This window comes from Lobosporangium transversale (assembly GCF_002105155.1).
Source record: "Lobosporangium transversale strain NRRL 3116 chromosome Unknown BCR41scaffold_25, whole genome shotgun sequence".
Lineage (NCBI taxonomy): Eukaryota > Fungi > Mortierellomycota > Mortierellomycetes > Mortierellales > Mortierellaceae > Lobosporangium > Lobosporangium transversale.
The window spans coordinates 274,136-290,299 of NW_019029003.1; the positions used below are offsets into that span (position 1 = coordinate 274,136).

The 16,164-nt window shown below is 43.5% G+C and overlaps 3 protein-coding genes across 3 annotated transcripts; 2 read left to right on the forward strand and 1 right to left on the reverse strand.

Moving 5' to 3' along the window:
* Positions 1–11,163: 11,163 nt before the first annotated feature.
* Positions 11,164–12,847, reverse strand: BCR41DRAFT_408214 (hypothetical protein; the record flags this gene model as incomplete). Its single annotated transcript, XM_022029408.1, has 3 exons — positions 11,164–11,586; positions 11,668–12,187; positions 12,727–12,847. The coding sequence occupies 3 exons, from the start codon at positions 12,845–12,847 to the stop codon at positions 11,481–11,483; spliced, it is 747 nt and encodes a 248-aa protein (XP_021880137.1). The 3' UTR covers positions 11,164–11,480.
* A 745-nt stretch (positions 12,848–13,592) lies between these two features.
* BCR41DRAFT_101219 (hypothetical protein) lies at positions 13,593–14,433 on the forward strand. The gene is made up of 2 exons (XM_022019307.1): positions 13,593–13,640; positions 13,757–14,433. The coding sequence occupies exon 2, from the start codon at positions 13,912–13,914 to the stop codon at positions 14,308–14,310; it is 399 nt and encodes a 132-aa protein (XP_021880138.1). The 5' UTR covers positions 13,593–13,640; positions 13,757–13,911; the 3' UTR covers positions 14,311–14,433.
* Positions 14,383–16,096, forward strand: BCR41DRAFT_397538 (hypothetical protein; the record flags this gene model as incomplete). The annotated part of the gene is made up of 4 exons (XM_022028894.1): positions 14,383–14,601; positions 14,745–15,202; positions 15,491–15,882; positions 16,077–16,096. 4 exons carry the CDS (start codon positions 14,383–14,385, stop codon positions 16,094–16,096), a joined length of 1,089 nt encoding a protein of 362 aa, XP_021880139.1.
* Positions 16,097–16,164: the final 68 nt, after the last annotated feature.

Genomic DNA, 16,164 nt, shown 5'->3' on the forward strand with positions numbered 1-16,164 from the left:
ATTCTTCCGTCTCGTAGATTGATTCGTCATCCTCATAGTCGTCGTACTCATCATCATACTCATCGCTCTCATCAGACAAGTACGTTGATGTCGTAGGCTGAGGGGTTGAGGCGCGAACATTTAGACCGCCACCAAGGGTGATAGTCCTTCCCTCACTCTCCACGTAGTACACGATACCGTTGCTCCAATCAGCCTTGGCTTTCAGCGCCTTGAGCCAGTCATCGCCAAGGAGGAAGTCATATGTGCCCTTACAGTCGATCACTCCCATCGACATTCTCAAGGGGATCCCGGACACATAAATATCGATAGGTCTTGTGCGGCCCGCAAGCTTCTGGAAGGACCCATGGGCTAATAGCACCGCACGAGTAGCAGGCTCTAACTTCAGTCCGAGTGCGTTTGCCACATGTAGGCCCATCATAGTATGGTCATTGCCTGGATCAATAACGGCGTTGTTGAAGTCTCGTCCCAAGGCGGTGACGGTCGTGACATCACCCTTGCCACCTTGAACGTTCCTGGCCATAGCTATTGCTGACTGACTCCTCTTAGGCTTGCTTCTTCTTGGAGGGGCATGGCGGGCCCAGGCCTCGGTAACAGCTGCCTTGAGTTGCACTGCCATCTTTCCACGGTACTTGGAGTGAGTGGCCAAATCAAAATTCAATCCTTCGACCGCATCAACGAACACTGGATCAGGAATGACGCGCTTCCTGGTACGCTTTGGCGTCGCATTTGGAGCTTCTGCAACATTATTCTCTCGCCCGTCGACCGCTCTGTCATCAAAAGTCACTGTCTGGAAGTGGGGGTCCCCAGAAGGTTGCGCACTACTAGTGGATGCCTCAGCCTCCCACTGCATTCCTCGGACAGGTGGAGTAGTGCCTCTCGTTTCCTCTCTTCGTTGAGACGATGGACCTGCAGGAGTGCCTGTCCTCTCACTGCGACGTCGCTGGGCACCTGTCGAATTTAATCGCTGTGGCTTAGTCGTGATAAATGATTGGGCGACATTAGTGGCGGAGATTTCTAAACTTTGCACTCTTAGCGAGGAGTTAGTTTGAGTGGCCAATGGGACGCTATTGGCGCCTGTGGCGGGGCTTCCTTGTTCCTTAGTGCAAACCTTCGAAGTATGGCCTCGCTCGCCACATCGGAAGCATTCCACCAATGGGCAGAACGACAAGAGGTGCCCCTCTTGATTACATTTATGGCAGGTTCTACGGGCCATAGGGATAGCCTGCTGACTTCGAACTTCGGCGGGTTGGAGCACGGCATTAGGTCTAGCCTCCACTCTAATATGCTTGGCCAATTCAGAGGAACCAAACACTCGCCTCGCTACAGCCGGGCTCATTCTTGAGATAGTCTGAGCGATTCGCGCCTCCGGAGTTCGCTCCTCGGCAGCAAGGGTCCAGGCTCCGAACATGTCTGTTAATTCGTCTACGCTTAATTGATTAACTTTCTCTTTGTCGTCTTTGAAGTCCGCTAGGAAGCCAGAGTAGTGCGTCCTCGGCACTAGGGTCGATCCAAGCAGAACATTCGTCTCGATTGGTGCAGCATGCTCAGCGTTGCTGCGAGCTATGACACGGCTCTCAGTGGTGTCAATGCCCCAACGATTTCCTTCAACCAATTGTGTCACTGATTCGAAGGTTTCCTTCAAGGTCGCAGGCGCTTCTTTGTTCTTGACCTTGAAAGGATGGTCTTGCCTCAAACCCTTGCAAAATCTGTACGCCAGTAGACGCTCGGTGGCTGTTGGGATCTTGTACGGCTGTGCGTCGCAACCAGACTCTGGGTCGAGGAGTTCCATGGTAAGTTTCATTCGTTGTACATAGTTGGCTGTCGTCTCATCTTCTCCTTGCTTAATAGAATGCAACTCGTCCAGGGTGACATCCTGGCTTCTAGGGGTAGAGGCCTCCATGATGAAATCGCTGACGAACTGGCTCCAGGCACCATTCGTCTTGTTTGTCATCCTCCAGCGCCTGATCCAGCGTTGGATCTTGCCTGTCGCCTGCCTCTCGACGAACATCAACTTGTTGCTCAGGGTTTCTCCTTCGATAACACCTCCAAAATCGCTGATCCATGTCGCGGCGGTTAGACCCTCAGCCTCTGCCGACGGCCACTTCGGGATCATGGTAAGAAGAATCGATAAATTGGAAGACATTGTAGCTGCCACCCCCTGCGTAGATCACCAGAAATATTGTTGCAAAATTTAGGGGCAGATGTGGTAGGAGATTTAGGTCGTTTTGGTGGATTATGAAGCCGGTCACTTCCAGCTGCAGATAGATAAATAATTCTAACACAATAAAAGAACACACACACTACTCAAAGACTGGACGAGAACAGTCAGTACTCAAATGGCTCTTGTGTAAAAATAAGGAACCTTTAATGATCTATGGCTACTAACGACGAACGTTGTGAGGGCTCTTTACCTGGACGAGAACAGTCAGTACTCAAATGGCTCTTGTGTAAAAATAAGGAACAAGGAGCCAGATTTTCCTGAGCTGTTGCTCGTTAAATAGTTGGTGGCGAACCCTCTACACGTGACTAAAACTAAAACCAACAATACAATTCCCCAATCTCAAAAGCGTTCACTTAATTGGGACGGCGACGACCAGGAACAACACGACGATCAAAGCAAGCGGTGCCGCCAGACCCCCCCCCCCCCCCCCCCCAGAAACCTATCTCCCACGCACTCTTCTTCCCCTCACCAGAGTCCTCTATAGCCATCTTCCCCTTGCCAGAGCTTCCTAAAGCCATCTTCCCCACGCCAAAAATCCCCACATCCTCCTCGCTCTCGCTCTCGCTCTCCCCTTCACTCTCGACCGCTCTCTCCTACACGCCCCGTCCATCAATCAGATCGGGAAGACCAACTCTCTGTTCATTCGCTTTCACTTGAAGAAACAGTAAGCACGCCGAGAGGCACCGATGCTACCGCCCCGTGGACTGCCCAAAACCTTCGTTTCCATGCCGGTTTATATGATCTATTGAAAAAGCGAGCCGACACTGAAACTCTTTTGCTTGAAGAACAACAAAATGTCAATAAAAAAAAAGACTTTAATATTTAATACCTAATAAATAAAAAAGAAACCTTTGTGTCAAAAACGTTCAATTTTGTGTTGGAACCCCAACGAGGGTAAATGAGCCTCACGAGGCAAAGCCTAGACTGGAGCGACCGTGAGCGAAGCCACGGGTCGCCCGTCTAGTTCTCTTCTATTTCCTGTGGAAAAAGGATTTAAAACCTAACCTTTTTCATCACGCTTCAAGTTTATAATTCGCAATCACATTGACATCTGCAACATGATTCCTGAAAATACCAGAATGTAGAACAGTGTAGCTGTTTAAATGTTGGACAAGCTGTATGTCCGCTTTGTCACTGTCGTTTCTTGCCTTAATACTGTGTCTCGTTAATGCTCTACCTCGTTAATACTGTGCCTCGATAAAACTGTACTCTGGTTGAGCAATAATAAAGGAAGCGCTGTCTGCAGTACAACAGAAAGAAAGGTCTTTTCTCAGTAGCACTTAAAAAATACTACGACTTTCTGAAGTTTAATTAAAGCTTTCAAGCGAATAATCCAGTAGATGTAGATCAGTGCACAATGAAGAGGAGAGAACACTCAGATAAACATAGCATGGGCCTGCGAGCAAGAATATTAAACTAAATTGATGGCCGGAACGGAAGGACTTAATGGTATTGTGAAAAAAGCGAAGACGCCAGCAAAAAACGAAGGCTGAAGGAGAACTAATTGCACGTCTACGACGCATCTTGGAGATGGCGTTCCATATGTCGCTTGCGCATATACTTGTGACCTTGCTCAGCTGACGAAACCGGGTTCCAGGCTTTGATATTGGTATTTGTGTTTGGCCGTAAGCCGAGAGGAGCTACTCGGGCGCTATTGACGGCGTTACCATCCGGGTCGCAGGGTATTCAAGCTCGTTGCGTCGGCAGTAGTTGAGATAGCCATTGCTAGTCTGATACTGCTCCCCGAGTGAGCCGAGTACTTTTTGGTATTATCCACCTTGATTATTCATAGCATCAAACTTCACATAACATTTGAACAATGTACAACATTCTTTTCTCGCGCGCTAGCGAGTTCCAGCTTAAAATGATCAATAAATAGTAGGAGTTGGCCATAACACAGTGAATATTCCGGTTATCTATAGTAACCACTCTTCACTTGTTCTTCAAGGGCTATGAATCCATTGCAAGAAAAACAATTGATCACACTGACTGCCATCCCATGAGTACTTTTATTTTGGGCCCTTATCTAGAAAAAATAAGAGTCCACGAGCGCTCGCAACTTACATCTTTTTTTCCAATTCTCATGCTCACGATAGCATTAGCATCACGCTCTACAAAAGCACAAACCATTCTTTCTTTTTTATTAAACGATAGCCACTCGAAAAGAACGGCGCGCGTGGGATGAAGAGCATGCCCACAGAGACTTCGGTTATCGGCCTCAAGCCTCAATGAAGAACTCCTAGACAGGGACCACACATTTGACGAAGATGAATGTGGAACCAATGATAATGGCGGTTACTGTGAGTCTTCCAGATGATCATTTGTAGGTCTAAATATTAAACAGCCACTTGCTTGGCATCTGCTATTTTTGACCTTTTTACTGACCTCTTCTGCGTGTCTCAGTGCTTCGGTAGATAGAGAGCCTTACAGCCCGCTGCATTCAGTAACATGCGCAAACAAGGCAAAATTTATCACTTTGCGGCTAGAGCAGGTAAGAGCAGCTTAATGTTTACTAAGGCAGCACTGCAGACTCTTGTGGTGAAGTATACGTGAGATGTCATCAAGGTCGGATAAGGTGATCTCGAGGAATGAGTAAGTGGGATAGGAAGCAAAGATAGGGGTATAGGAATGGCTTTATTATAGACTGAGCTTTCCTATATTCCATGACCTTGAACTGAAACACGCTCTAGACACTCTCAATACAGTTATAAAAGCCTTAAATAGCTTTGTAATATTCAGACAGTATTTGTTGGGTTAACTTATTCGAACAACGGCAACAGAAATACATGATATATTTTCAATATCAAGGTTGCTATCTCTGGATGCTAAAAACTTGGCCATGGAAGTGTAGAGCCGTACAGCATGTAACTGCTTTTTTGAGACAGGATCAGACAAAAGCCGGTACCTCATGCTGGGCCTTGCCATAGCCATTACTAAATATCTGATGTTATGAATAGAAGTGAGGGAGCCCCTGAAGTGCACTCCCAATGCGCTAGCATATGAAAGATTTCTAGTGTTTGGCAATGCTAACATGGCCATTGTCCCAAATGACTTCAAGAAGCAAGCCCACTATCACCGCTAGGTCTGCCTATGGTAAACGAGAGCTCCCCAAATCCCTTTCCCTCCTCTAGCAGACCAGGCAGAACCAATCTAACGTGTTAAGTGTGCGTCATTTCGGAGTTCAAAGCCAACTTCTCAACCACGTTACCCGTTTTGTGAGACCTTGGAACCCGCGACTTGGGTCTACATTTTCCTCCTCAGTTACCTCACTAGACTGTGGACAGCGTTGAAATGAGCGCGGCACTTGCACCGCCTTCTCATTCTCGTATACTTCCTCTGTCTCCTCGAGTTCACAAAAGAGGTCGGCCTGAGTCCCAATTAAAGGCCTGTACTTCCTTGGATATTTCTACAGCCCATGCTGAGTCAATAACTGAGTGTCAGCCTTTGGGCGGTTCCAGATAAGTTTGTGACCGGCGATACAGGAGGGTAGGGAGTGGCAAAGTACGGTTGAGACGCATTACCAATAGTCGTACTTTGTTGTATCTTGCCATTCGTGGATTCTACATCTATCAATGTAGGATGCAGGGCATTGATCAAGCATTAGCACTAGATGGAGAAGACGACATGTCTCCACACTACCTTCGAAATCCAAAGCAGTAAGGGGGAATTATTTCTCGATAATATGAGGGCACCGCACCATACGAACAAGCATGCCTAGAAGAATTCCTTCTAAAGCTAATTACCGTCAACGGAGCAACATTCATTTTGTTTAGCTCGGAAGGCTATAGGGAAATATGTATACTATCCAGCTCGTTCTATGTAACCCTACGCATGGGTGCCATTCAAGCAAAGCTGAGCTCAAATATAATGGAATTTTATCTTCCCACCAAGGAGTACTTTCATACCAACAAGTTTCATGGTGCTATCATAGCAGATAGTTGGACAAGCGGTGATCAAGGGATGTTCCTTAGAGTGGCATTTCATTCTCTAATGCATGACTAGCTGGCTTCACTGGTCATTGGTGTGGAGCAAATTGAAGGCCCTCAAGCGGCAGTCCTAGTGGAAAAGCTTGTCAAGAAAAACACTGGCTAGACTTTGTTAGTCTATTGTGTATTTGAGAATTGCATTTGCCATTTGAGCTTCGTTCTACAGTGGATGTAACCAATAGATGGGATTTACACGAGGACCTGTTCTGCGTAACAGCACTTTATAGGACGCAAACGGACTTAACCTGGCTCTCCAGTTCTTCCTATATGAGACAGCCGTGTATCAGCAAGGTATTGAACCGAAGTCCTGGAGCACATTCCGTGATAGAAAGATGCCACAACATCTCGATAGTCATCAGAAACAGTAACGCTGCTATGGATATCATCAATATTAAGCAGGACAGTTGCTGCTACCTTTCATCACTCCGAAACAGATTAACTGATAAAAACATGAATTTTTCTGTAGGCAAAGGCCTATGAAGTACGTTCACGCAGCTTCAGCATTAAGTCTGGTTTGTGTTGTTTCTGCATCAGATTAATACCTATTTCCTTTCCGGTAAGTGTGGGAAAGCAAAGTGCGAATGTTATATTTTGAACATGTACTTTTGCTTCAGGATATTGGAAGGAAAATTAACTCACAATTCGTCTTTTTTTTTTTTTTATTTTTTTTATTTTTTTATTTTTTTTTTTTATTTTCAATTTTATTTTCAATTTTATTTTCAATTTTATTTTCAATTTTATTTTCAATTTTATTTTCAATTTTATTTTCAATTTTATTTTCAATTTTATTTTCAATTTTATTTTCAATTTTATTTTAATGACACATCTTTTAATATAGTCCATGCCATTAAAAAACGGGATAGGCCATCTAGACCAAGGATTATTGTAAAAGAACAAGAAATACATAAGTGCTTAGAAATAAGTAAATTAACCAAAGAAAGTATTGTCAAGCCAATACTTACAACTTTTCAAGACAGAGGTCTTTTAGAACCAAGTCATATTTGTAGTAGATCAAATCCTATTATTGCTGCCGGCTTGATGTCTTTCCTCCTCTTGGGAGCAACAAAGGCCCTTTCGATGGTCTTGATCCCTCTATTCCTCCTCCTTCATGTGAATATTTCCTTTTTCTGGTCCCACTACTACTACAACCACCGCTACCATCGCTACCACCATCGCTGCCACTACTGCTAGAAGCTTGATCTTGAATTCCTCCATATATTTTGCAGCTCGTTTTTGCAGCCTCACCTGTGACCCACAGACCCTTGGAATATTTTCAGCACCAGCAGCAACCCGATCAAAGTATGTTTTACAATTCCGACAGTACTTGTGTCGATAAGGAGCATTCTCCAGTAAAGTATCACATTGAGGTGACGGACATTTGGCAGATCTGTAGTATTTGTAACAGCCTAAAATGGAGTAATCTGGAGACTTTGCCTATTCGATCCCGATTGAATACTCCATATTAAAAAAGACCCATAATTAAATGTCATTGAACATGAGATTCACCTTTTCAACAAGCTTCTTCGTCAATTTCCAATGCTTCGATACTCGCACTCGATTAATCTTGAATGATCCAAGTCTAATACAGATCACCGCAATCATATTGGCGCCTCTTGCATTACTTCCACCTACAAGCTTCAGAATTGCCTTGATCACATAATCAACGCATCCATCCTGTGCTGTTCTACTGTCCCAGATGCTGCCTAAGTGCATATGAGCATCAATGCCTACATACGTATATAAAGAGGCTGTTTATAATCCTTGGCGCTACAGTCTTGGTATATACTACAGCCCATTTAGTATTCTTAATACAGCATGAAAAACCATCCTTGATCCCTGATCTAATCATTGATAAAGAAAAGATAAAGGCTCTTAGAAAAGAAGGCTATTTCCTATTTAGGGCTAAGAAAAGCTTTGACACAAATAAGAATACCGCCAAGGATAGTTATTGTCCTATGCCAGAAATGAAAGTGTTTCCAAATATATCGTACAATATCGAAAATCATGGCCTTTTGCTGAACGGCAGATGAGTATTTTCGATGAAACCATAGAATAATGGTTCACTGACGATGTCATCGCCTTGATCCTAGTGGGCAACGCCCATAATAATATGCTTACGCTCACCGCTAAAAAGGATGAACGGGGTAACGAACCCTATGGCGTGTATGCCCTGATCTACGAGCACTAAACAAATATCTTCCGAATGACAGTTATCCTTTACCCTTGATACCTGGTACCATTGCGCGTTTAGCAGGCCATTTGATATTTACCACGATTGATCTATCGTAGGCTTACCATCGATTACTTGTCAATACTGACGATCAGCCTCTAGCTGCCTTCATGCACAGAGGAGTACAATAAATGTTTAAAAAAGCATCGTTTGGTCTGAAACCCTTGTCTTGTCTTTTCTAGAGGGTCATGTCGCGAATTCTAGGGCCATTTGCCGATAATTTCATTGATGATACTGTAGTGTCCTCGACATGCCGAACATGTGCGCATTTGATTGACCGGCTGTACGAAGCCAACTTAATTATAAATCACAACAAGTATCATTCCTACAGTACGCAAATTATTGGTTTGCACGGCAGAAGCCCTGATCCTACTAAATTTATAAATACACGTGAGTGAGAAGAGCAAACAATTTTATCTCGGCGCGTTCAATTTCTACCGAGAGAACATTCCCCTCTTCAGTGAAGTTTCGGCACCATTAGACGCACTTCGCGACCGCACTGACCCTTTTGTATTAAATGGCAAGCAGCGACAGGCTTTTCAGTCTTTAAAAGAGCTGCTTACTCATACACCGGTAATTATTTCTGGACCTTAGTAAACCCTTCTGCGTGGTAACAGACGCATCCGATGTTGGCGTTGGAGCAGTCTTGTACCAGGAATCTCAAAATTAATTATGTACCCTTTATGTGACGCTCTTTCCAAGAGCGAGAGCGGAAATATAGCGCCACTAGAAAGGAACTATTGGGAATAGTATTTGTGGGGCAGGCATTTTCACCGATATACACATCACCATGCATTGATGTATATCCATTCACAATTAAACTTGAATGCAACAATGATCAATTGGCAAGAAACTATTGTTCTTTTACGGCCCATTAGAGGCCTGGAATACTGAATATCTTGCCCAATGCATTGCCACGATTATTCCCACCTGCTGTCCTGTTCAAACAGAAAGCTACAAAAGGATAGGACATAGCTATAGCATATATGCATATCTTACAGAATAAAGAGGCCTCAAGGACAAATTGCTCATGGAAAAGAGAAATAATATATCGCATAATGTACATGCAATGAGCCACATTGGCATAGATTCCATGATAAAATCCATCCATAATCGAGATAAAACCTGGCTAAAGCTTGCTGAGGATTGCTCGAACTTCATTAAAAGATGTCGTGAATGCTAACGAATGAATATTTCTAGAAAAGGGTATCATCTTAAAACGATCCATGCTCAGCTACCAGGAGAACACATGGCAATTGATCTTGCAGGTCCATTCGTTGAGCCTGAGGATAAAATTTTTTACTTGTCCTCGTAAATGTCTGCACAGGATTTGTTTTGCTGGATGTAATCCCTGACAAAGCAGCTTACACCGCAGCGAAAACACTATTCAAGTGTCATGCAGTATTTGTCCAAATAGAAAGGCTATGAGCTATGAGCATTCCGATAACAAAAAAGAACATTTTATTGAGAGACAATGCATAAGCGAGTATTGGGTAGACTTCTATGCCAAGTGCAAGCCTTCTATCGATAAACCAACTAATCCTTCCATGCGACGTACTCGTACGCGCAAACAACGATAATCATGTACAGAATAGCATACGACGACAACACCTAACATCAATAGAATAAACACGATAAGTATAATAGCCATCAATAATAATAAAGCAAACGAATCTTTATCGCGGAACTCTATGCGTTGCGCATGTATTCCTGCAGGAGTTCGTTGGTTTTCTGCGTACTCTCCGAAGAAAGCTCTATTGCTTCAGACACCATCTTCAAAGTATTGGCATTCTTGGCTGCAGTTTCTGCTTGCAGTTTAACTATATCTAACAGTATTTGAGTATTCGAAGGTTGAATGGCTTGTGAGCCTCTACTTCTTTTTTGGTTTGATGTATCATAGGCAAGAAGAGTAAGGGTAAGGCCATTTGTGAGGAATGATGTTCGTAGTTTCCTCCTAGGGCCAGTATCATCAGATTGCAGTCCAACGTCCTTGTATCCTTTCAAGGAAAACAGCTCTTGCAACAATATCCCTTTGTCATTAAGAAGCTTGTCCTCTGCAACCCCCTTGGTACTCATATTTAATTCCAACAATTGGACTATTTCCTCTCGAACTGTAGGGTTAGACCATAATATATCCAGGAGGCAGGCTTCCGTTAAGCAGAGAGACCGAGGCGAGAAAGCGGATGTAGGGAAATCCAGATATTTTTTGGCAGTAGCATTTTGCTCAAAAAAGAATTGGATGGAACTTCTTCCATCGTCTGGAATATCTATGTCAAACTAAATATTATATTGAAGAAATGATTAGGAACATTTCTATGAACGTATTATAAGATAACTTCAAAATATGATATTTACCTGCGCATTCCGATAGTGAGACCTTAGCGCTGTTTGAACAGGGACCATGACCATCCGAGACGACTTGCCGATCACCAAATCGGGATAGATCTGGTTTAAAGGACCAAGTCCTGTTTTTGCATAGAAGTATTCGTATACTTTGAGCTGGGACGGCTTGACTACATTCCCTTCGCCTTTTTTCTTCACATCCTAGATAATGGATTCATCAGTCCGTGATACAACAACGCAGCAAGGCCGTAAATAAAGTCCTTGCTATCAAGAACTTCATCTAGGGGTTGTGGGAGATCAGCTGGATTGGATGGCCCAGTGGTAAGAAGGCTATCGATCCAAAAGGCGCAGGCCCAGAAAGCTCGAATCCGTGCCTCATTCAACATTTTGATAAATGGTTGAATGAGCCCTTGAATTGTAGCAGCAAGTTGCTCGGAATTGAGATTGGGATCGGAAGTAGAGTTCAACTTGGCAACTATATACATCTTTAACGTGCCCAGAGTTAATGCAACAGTGGATCCTCGGTAGTAGTATCCTTCACTTTCCTGGTTTTATCAGTCTTTCTGATATACTTGGCCTTCCCTTTGTTCTTCTTTTTTTTCTTCTTTTCCTCCTTAACCTCCTCTTCTTTCTCATCCTCTTTCTTTTCCTTTTTTTTCTTGGGCTTTCTTTGATGGTCGGAGCTGACGGGACAGTTATGTTATTTACAGTTGGTTAGGTCATATTTTTTGGGGAAGAGTTCTCTTTTCTCAGTAGGGAAAACGGGTAGGTAGTGATCCGGCTTTGCGCGTTTAGGTTTAAAGAATCTAGTTACGAAGCAATAATGTCAAGTAGATGGCTTTTTTTTTTGTATATGCCTTGAAAAATGTTCGTTTGTAGGAGCTTACCTGGGTTGAGGTTGGTACTTAGCGGATATCGCTGCCAAGGTCCTGTCATGGTAATGAAGGAACCTTTCAGCGGTTGGTTGTTTCAAAGCCTGCGTTTGAATCCCACCGAAGAAAATATTGATTGAATGGACAAATTGGCCTTCTGACTTGGTCTTCATGTTGGCTATGAGTGTATCGAGCTTTGCATCGGCTATTGTACGCTTAACGTCTCGGGCTCTATAAGCGCGGACTTTTTCATTGGAGCGAGGCTCATCAATGTGTATCGCCACTATGGTAAGAGGACCAAAGATCTTTAGAATGATATTAGCCATAGCATGGTCACAGACAGTGAAAGAACTCGGCTGGTTGAGTTTCCTTAGGATGATATTGTGTATATCGCAGTGGAAAGTGCCAAGCAGATCCAACTCAAAAGATGAATCGGGTTCGGCAGCAAGCTCATGTACATCAATCTCCTTTGGTAGCAGATCTCTCCTTGAAAGGTATGAATAGAGACCTTCTATACCCACCTTGAGAAAGTATACTATAAAACAGTGCAAGCAATGTTAGTTTATGCAACGATAGATTGAAGTCGAAGTTGTTTGAGCAGATATGGTTTACTTTTAAGTAAAGATTGTAATCTGTGAGAGTGTGAGGATGTAGGAGTATGAGGTGAGAGGATAGGAGGGTGAGAGATAAATGTCGTTGTATCAGCGTGAAATGAGAGAGAGAAAAGAAGAAAGAGAGAGGGGCAGGGTGTATTTGTAGGTGTATGAAAGAGAGCAAAACAAAAGGCTGAGCAGCAATGCAATTCGGATCGCATTAAAAAAAAAACAACGGAGAAACAATTATTTGACTACCAACAAGTTGCAAGGTGCGCAAAGAAGTGGAAAAAAGATGTGCACTGGAGACAGAAAAAAAAATCGCTTCCTTCCTTATTCCTTCGCCGATTCCTTCTTTCTTAACGATCTCTATATCCTTTTCCCCTCGTTCAGGGATGTTAATAGCCTCTCACTCTTCAATTCTTCAATAACATTTACTCATTGTTTCTCAATCAAAACATCCTTAACATTTCAACATTACATTTGCAATCTAAACTTAAAAGATTCAATTCTTTCACACGAAACATGAACATGGTAAAACCATATCCGCCAAAGCAGAGATGAATTATTTGTGGGGATGATGACGAAGAAGAGGCAGCCATCGCGAATTCTCAACCTCTATCCTTGCCAAAACAGACGCGACTTGATCGCGAGAAAGAGAGCGATAAATGGACTGCTATTGTAAAGTTTCCGCCTTCATTGCCAGAGTTAGAGTCACCCCCTATTACAACCAGAACAGGCTCTGCCGGTACCAAAAAAACGTGGTCGCCTCCGAAAGATAGAATCAACACATGCACCACGTCGACAAAGCCATACCACTCCGCCAGTAGCCCTAGAAAGACAACCTAAAAAGTTACTCTTATTACAAGGTTTGCCACAGGAACCGCCTAATTCAAAGGAGTCATTGTGCACGTGTCTCAACTATCCAACCTCTATCCATGCCACAGCCACCACTGCTACAGGAGGTAGACGACATTGTTGGCTCATCTTCTGAGAACGTCGTCAACAGAGAGCTAGACGATCCAATCGATCAGGAGAAAGATGACATTGTCGAGTCGGAGCCTGGCTTCTATTCTATTATTATTTTAATACTCTAACCCTGTTCCGTAATTTTACTTTTTTTTTTTTTTTTTTTTTTTTTCTGCTAGATATTCTGCAACAAGCATTTCAAGCCTGAAGATGAACGTGATGATCCTGAGGAGGCAAATACACCGCTTGAGTTTTTATTCATAGAAAAGTCCTTAGTCGCTCCAGAGCATTCGGTTCCTTTCATGAAAGAGGAATGTGATAGAAAGTTGACGAAACATGTCGTGGAAGGGCAAACTGTCTGAGCTCAAATTGACATTACAAATAAGGCGGAGAAGGACGATAAAAGTACTTCATCATTGAGAGACGGTAAGCTAGTGGTTTACTTTTGAAGCGCTCAAACTACACACCTAGACACTTAGGACTTGGTGCATATTGGTGCTCACATCCACGCTTTTTATTTCATTTTATTTGTTTTGGTGAAGTCCTCGCCACTGAGGCCTTAGACCTAGAAGGACGCAGGGTTATTGAGGTGCCTGTATCTAATTCTCTGCCTCAAGCTGCCTTGGATACGATCACAGACCTTTAGAGAGTCCAAGCTAGCAAAGGATGGATTACCTGTTGCTCCCCGCGTGAAAACATGGATATAGCGATTATGCTAAAAAATTATAGATTTAGCCTTGTATATGATCAGTTACAGCCAGATCTCACCCGGCGAGTGGACTGTCCATTGAGAAATGCCTATAGTCCCAAACAATTTGTCCAAATGCTGATGACACTCTGGCGCGATCCAATCGGACTTAATAGAAGAAGCGCCAATATTAGGGATCACTTCTCTATGGCAATTCATCATCAAATGATGCTTCGTGATGAAGACATCCGTCACCTTCGGTTCTCTGAGTGTTTCCACAAAACACTTGATGGTCCTCAGACGGCTTACCGAAAGATATCCAGCTTGATATTTCGTATACAGCAAGGAGAAGCTAATAAGAGCGGTGCAAGCTGGTACTCTTGTGCTGTCCGACATGTTGATGTTTGACAGTGCGGTTTCTCAGCATTTGCGTTTTACATGTTTTATCTTTGGCAGTCGAAGTTCAGGTTGGACAAAGCAATGCTTCCAAACTTTGACGATCCAGATTGGACCCAGTTCCACGTCCTTGCAAGCCGTACCGATCCAAAGTATGGGGTTTCCTCTAGTACTCAGATAGGTGCTGTCAAGCGGTTGTACGATAAGGTTGGCTTTACATCAACCAAAAAACTCATAGCGGGCGGCATGCCGGATCAATGCATGCGCAGGCGCATGGCGCATCTTACAAGGGCACCTATGCAGGTGGAAGGGCTTCGAGGCAAAATCAAGTGGATATAAGCTATTTGGCAAAAATCCCAGTTAGATGTGCTTTAGTTATGGCTGGCCTTAAAGACAAAGACAACACTCTAACGCGCAACAAAGTAAGCCCTTCGATCGAACTACAGCGTAACAAAGTAAGCCCTTCGGTCGAACTACAGTGCCTTATCTTCCCATGGATCGAGAAGGCCTATGGCAAACCCGGAACAGAATCCTGGAAATTTTGGCAAAGGGAATGTGAGGATGAAATGGCAGAAGTTGATGAGAACGAGGTGAAAGCTGTAGAGAGGATGAGCATCCCTCTGGAGGAAGAGGCTATAGCTTCAAGTGGAAAACGAAAGAAGAAAAAGGCGGAAGCTACAGTGGGTCAGCAACGGGGAAACAAAGTCGCTCTTCCGAACACTGAAATCCCAGACTCTTTGGAGCCAGTTGACGAACAAGAGCAACAGCAAGAGAAAGAGCCTGCATCTGCCTCAGCTACTGACACCCGTTGCATGTATAGTACCAAGGACGTTTATAAGCGCTTATTCCTCAAGCTATTAGTCCGTTGCCGAAGGATAATATCGCAGGATGCAGCTGCGCTATTGTATTATGGTCAAAAAAAACTGCCTCCTCAAAAGCGAAGTATTTCAGACTCGATTCTTTGGGGATTTTGCCAAAGAAGTAGTTGAGGTTCTTAAAAAGAAAGAGGAGGTTGATCCTCTGCAGCAATGTGAAGCAGCCATGTCAATAATTGCAAGTGAACTTCGATCCATAAAAGAGACGACATTTGCTGACGAGCTGCTATCACCAAGGGAATCCATAGATAATTTTGGCGATCAACTGCAGGAAAGAAATACATGACCTTTGTAAAACTTTATCAAAAAACGCACAGCAAGGATCATATGAATCCAGGAGTCCCAATTGCCGCACACTATCCCCCTCATCCTCAGCAACAACTTAGTGTCCAACCATATATCCAACCATCGTTTCAATCACCTCTCCAACTGCCTCCTCATCCATTATATTATCAGCCAGCAACGTATTCATATCCGTATCAAATGCCAATACCTGGATCTTCTTCATCGTATCTGAGGCCATCTCTAAGCTCCAGGAACTCTATCAGATCCTACTTCATGGTAGAGCCAAAGTCAAGGAAGCCAAGGACGCGGGAGAGGAAGAGTGCAATGCCAACTACCTTTGGAGCAACAGCAGAAGCAGCAACCAAGAAAGCTACCTCTACCCCCGCTACCAAACCTACAGCACCGCTTTCGACTGGATTGACAGGTAACTTATTTCTGTTGTATGAATGAATGGTTTGGTATAATAGGGAAGCGATTACCGACCCGTTGCGATTGGCAACCATTTCATATGATGCTTTTACTCTTTTTTTTTTTTTATTTAACGGAGATCCATGAATTAAAATAAATATATTTTCCTTTCGTCCTCGTTACCTGTAATGACTTTGGCATATTTCACAGTCAAAGGTGAGACTGAGTAGAAGTAGAGCGCGTTGTGTATGTGTTTAAAACACATACATAAAAAAAAGGATAGAAGAATGAAAAGTAA

Bases quoted from the DNA above. Each gene is read 5' to 3' on its own strand.
- BCR41DRAFT_101219 (XM_022019307.1), top strand. From the start codon at position 13,912: ATGGATATAGCGATTATGCTAAAAAATTATAGATTTAGCCTTGTATAT.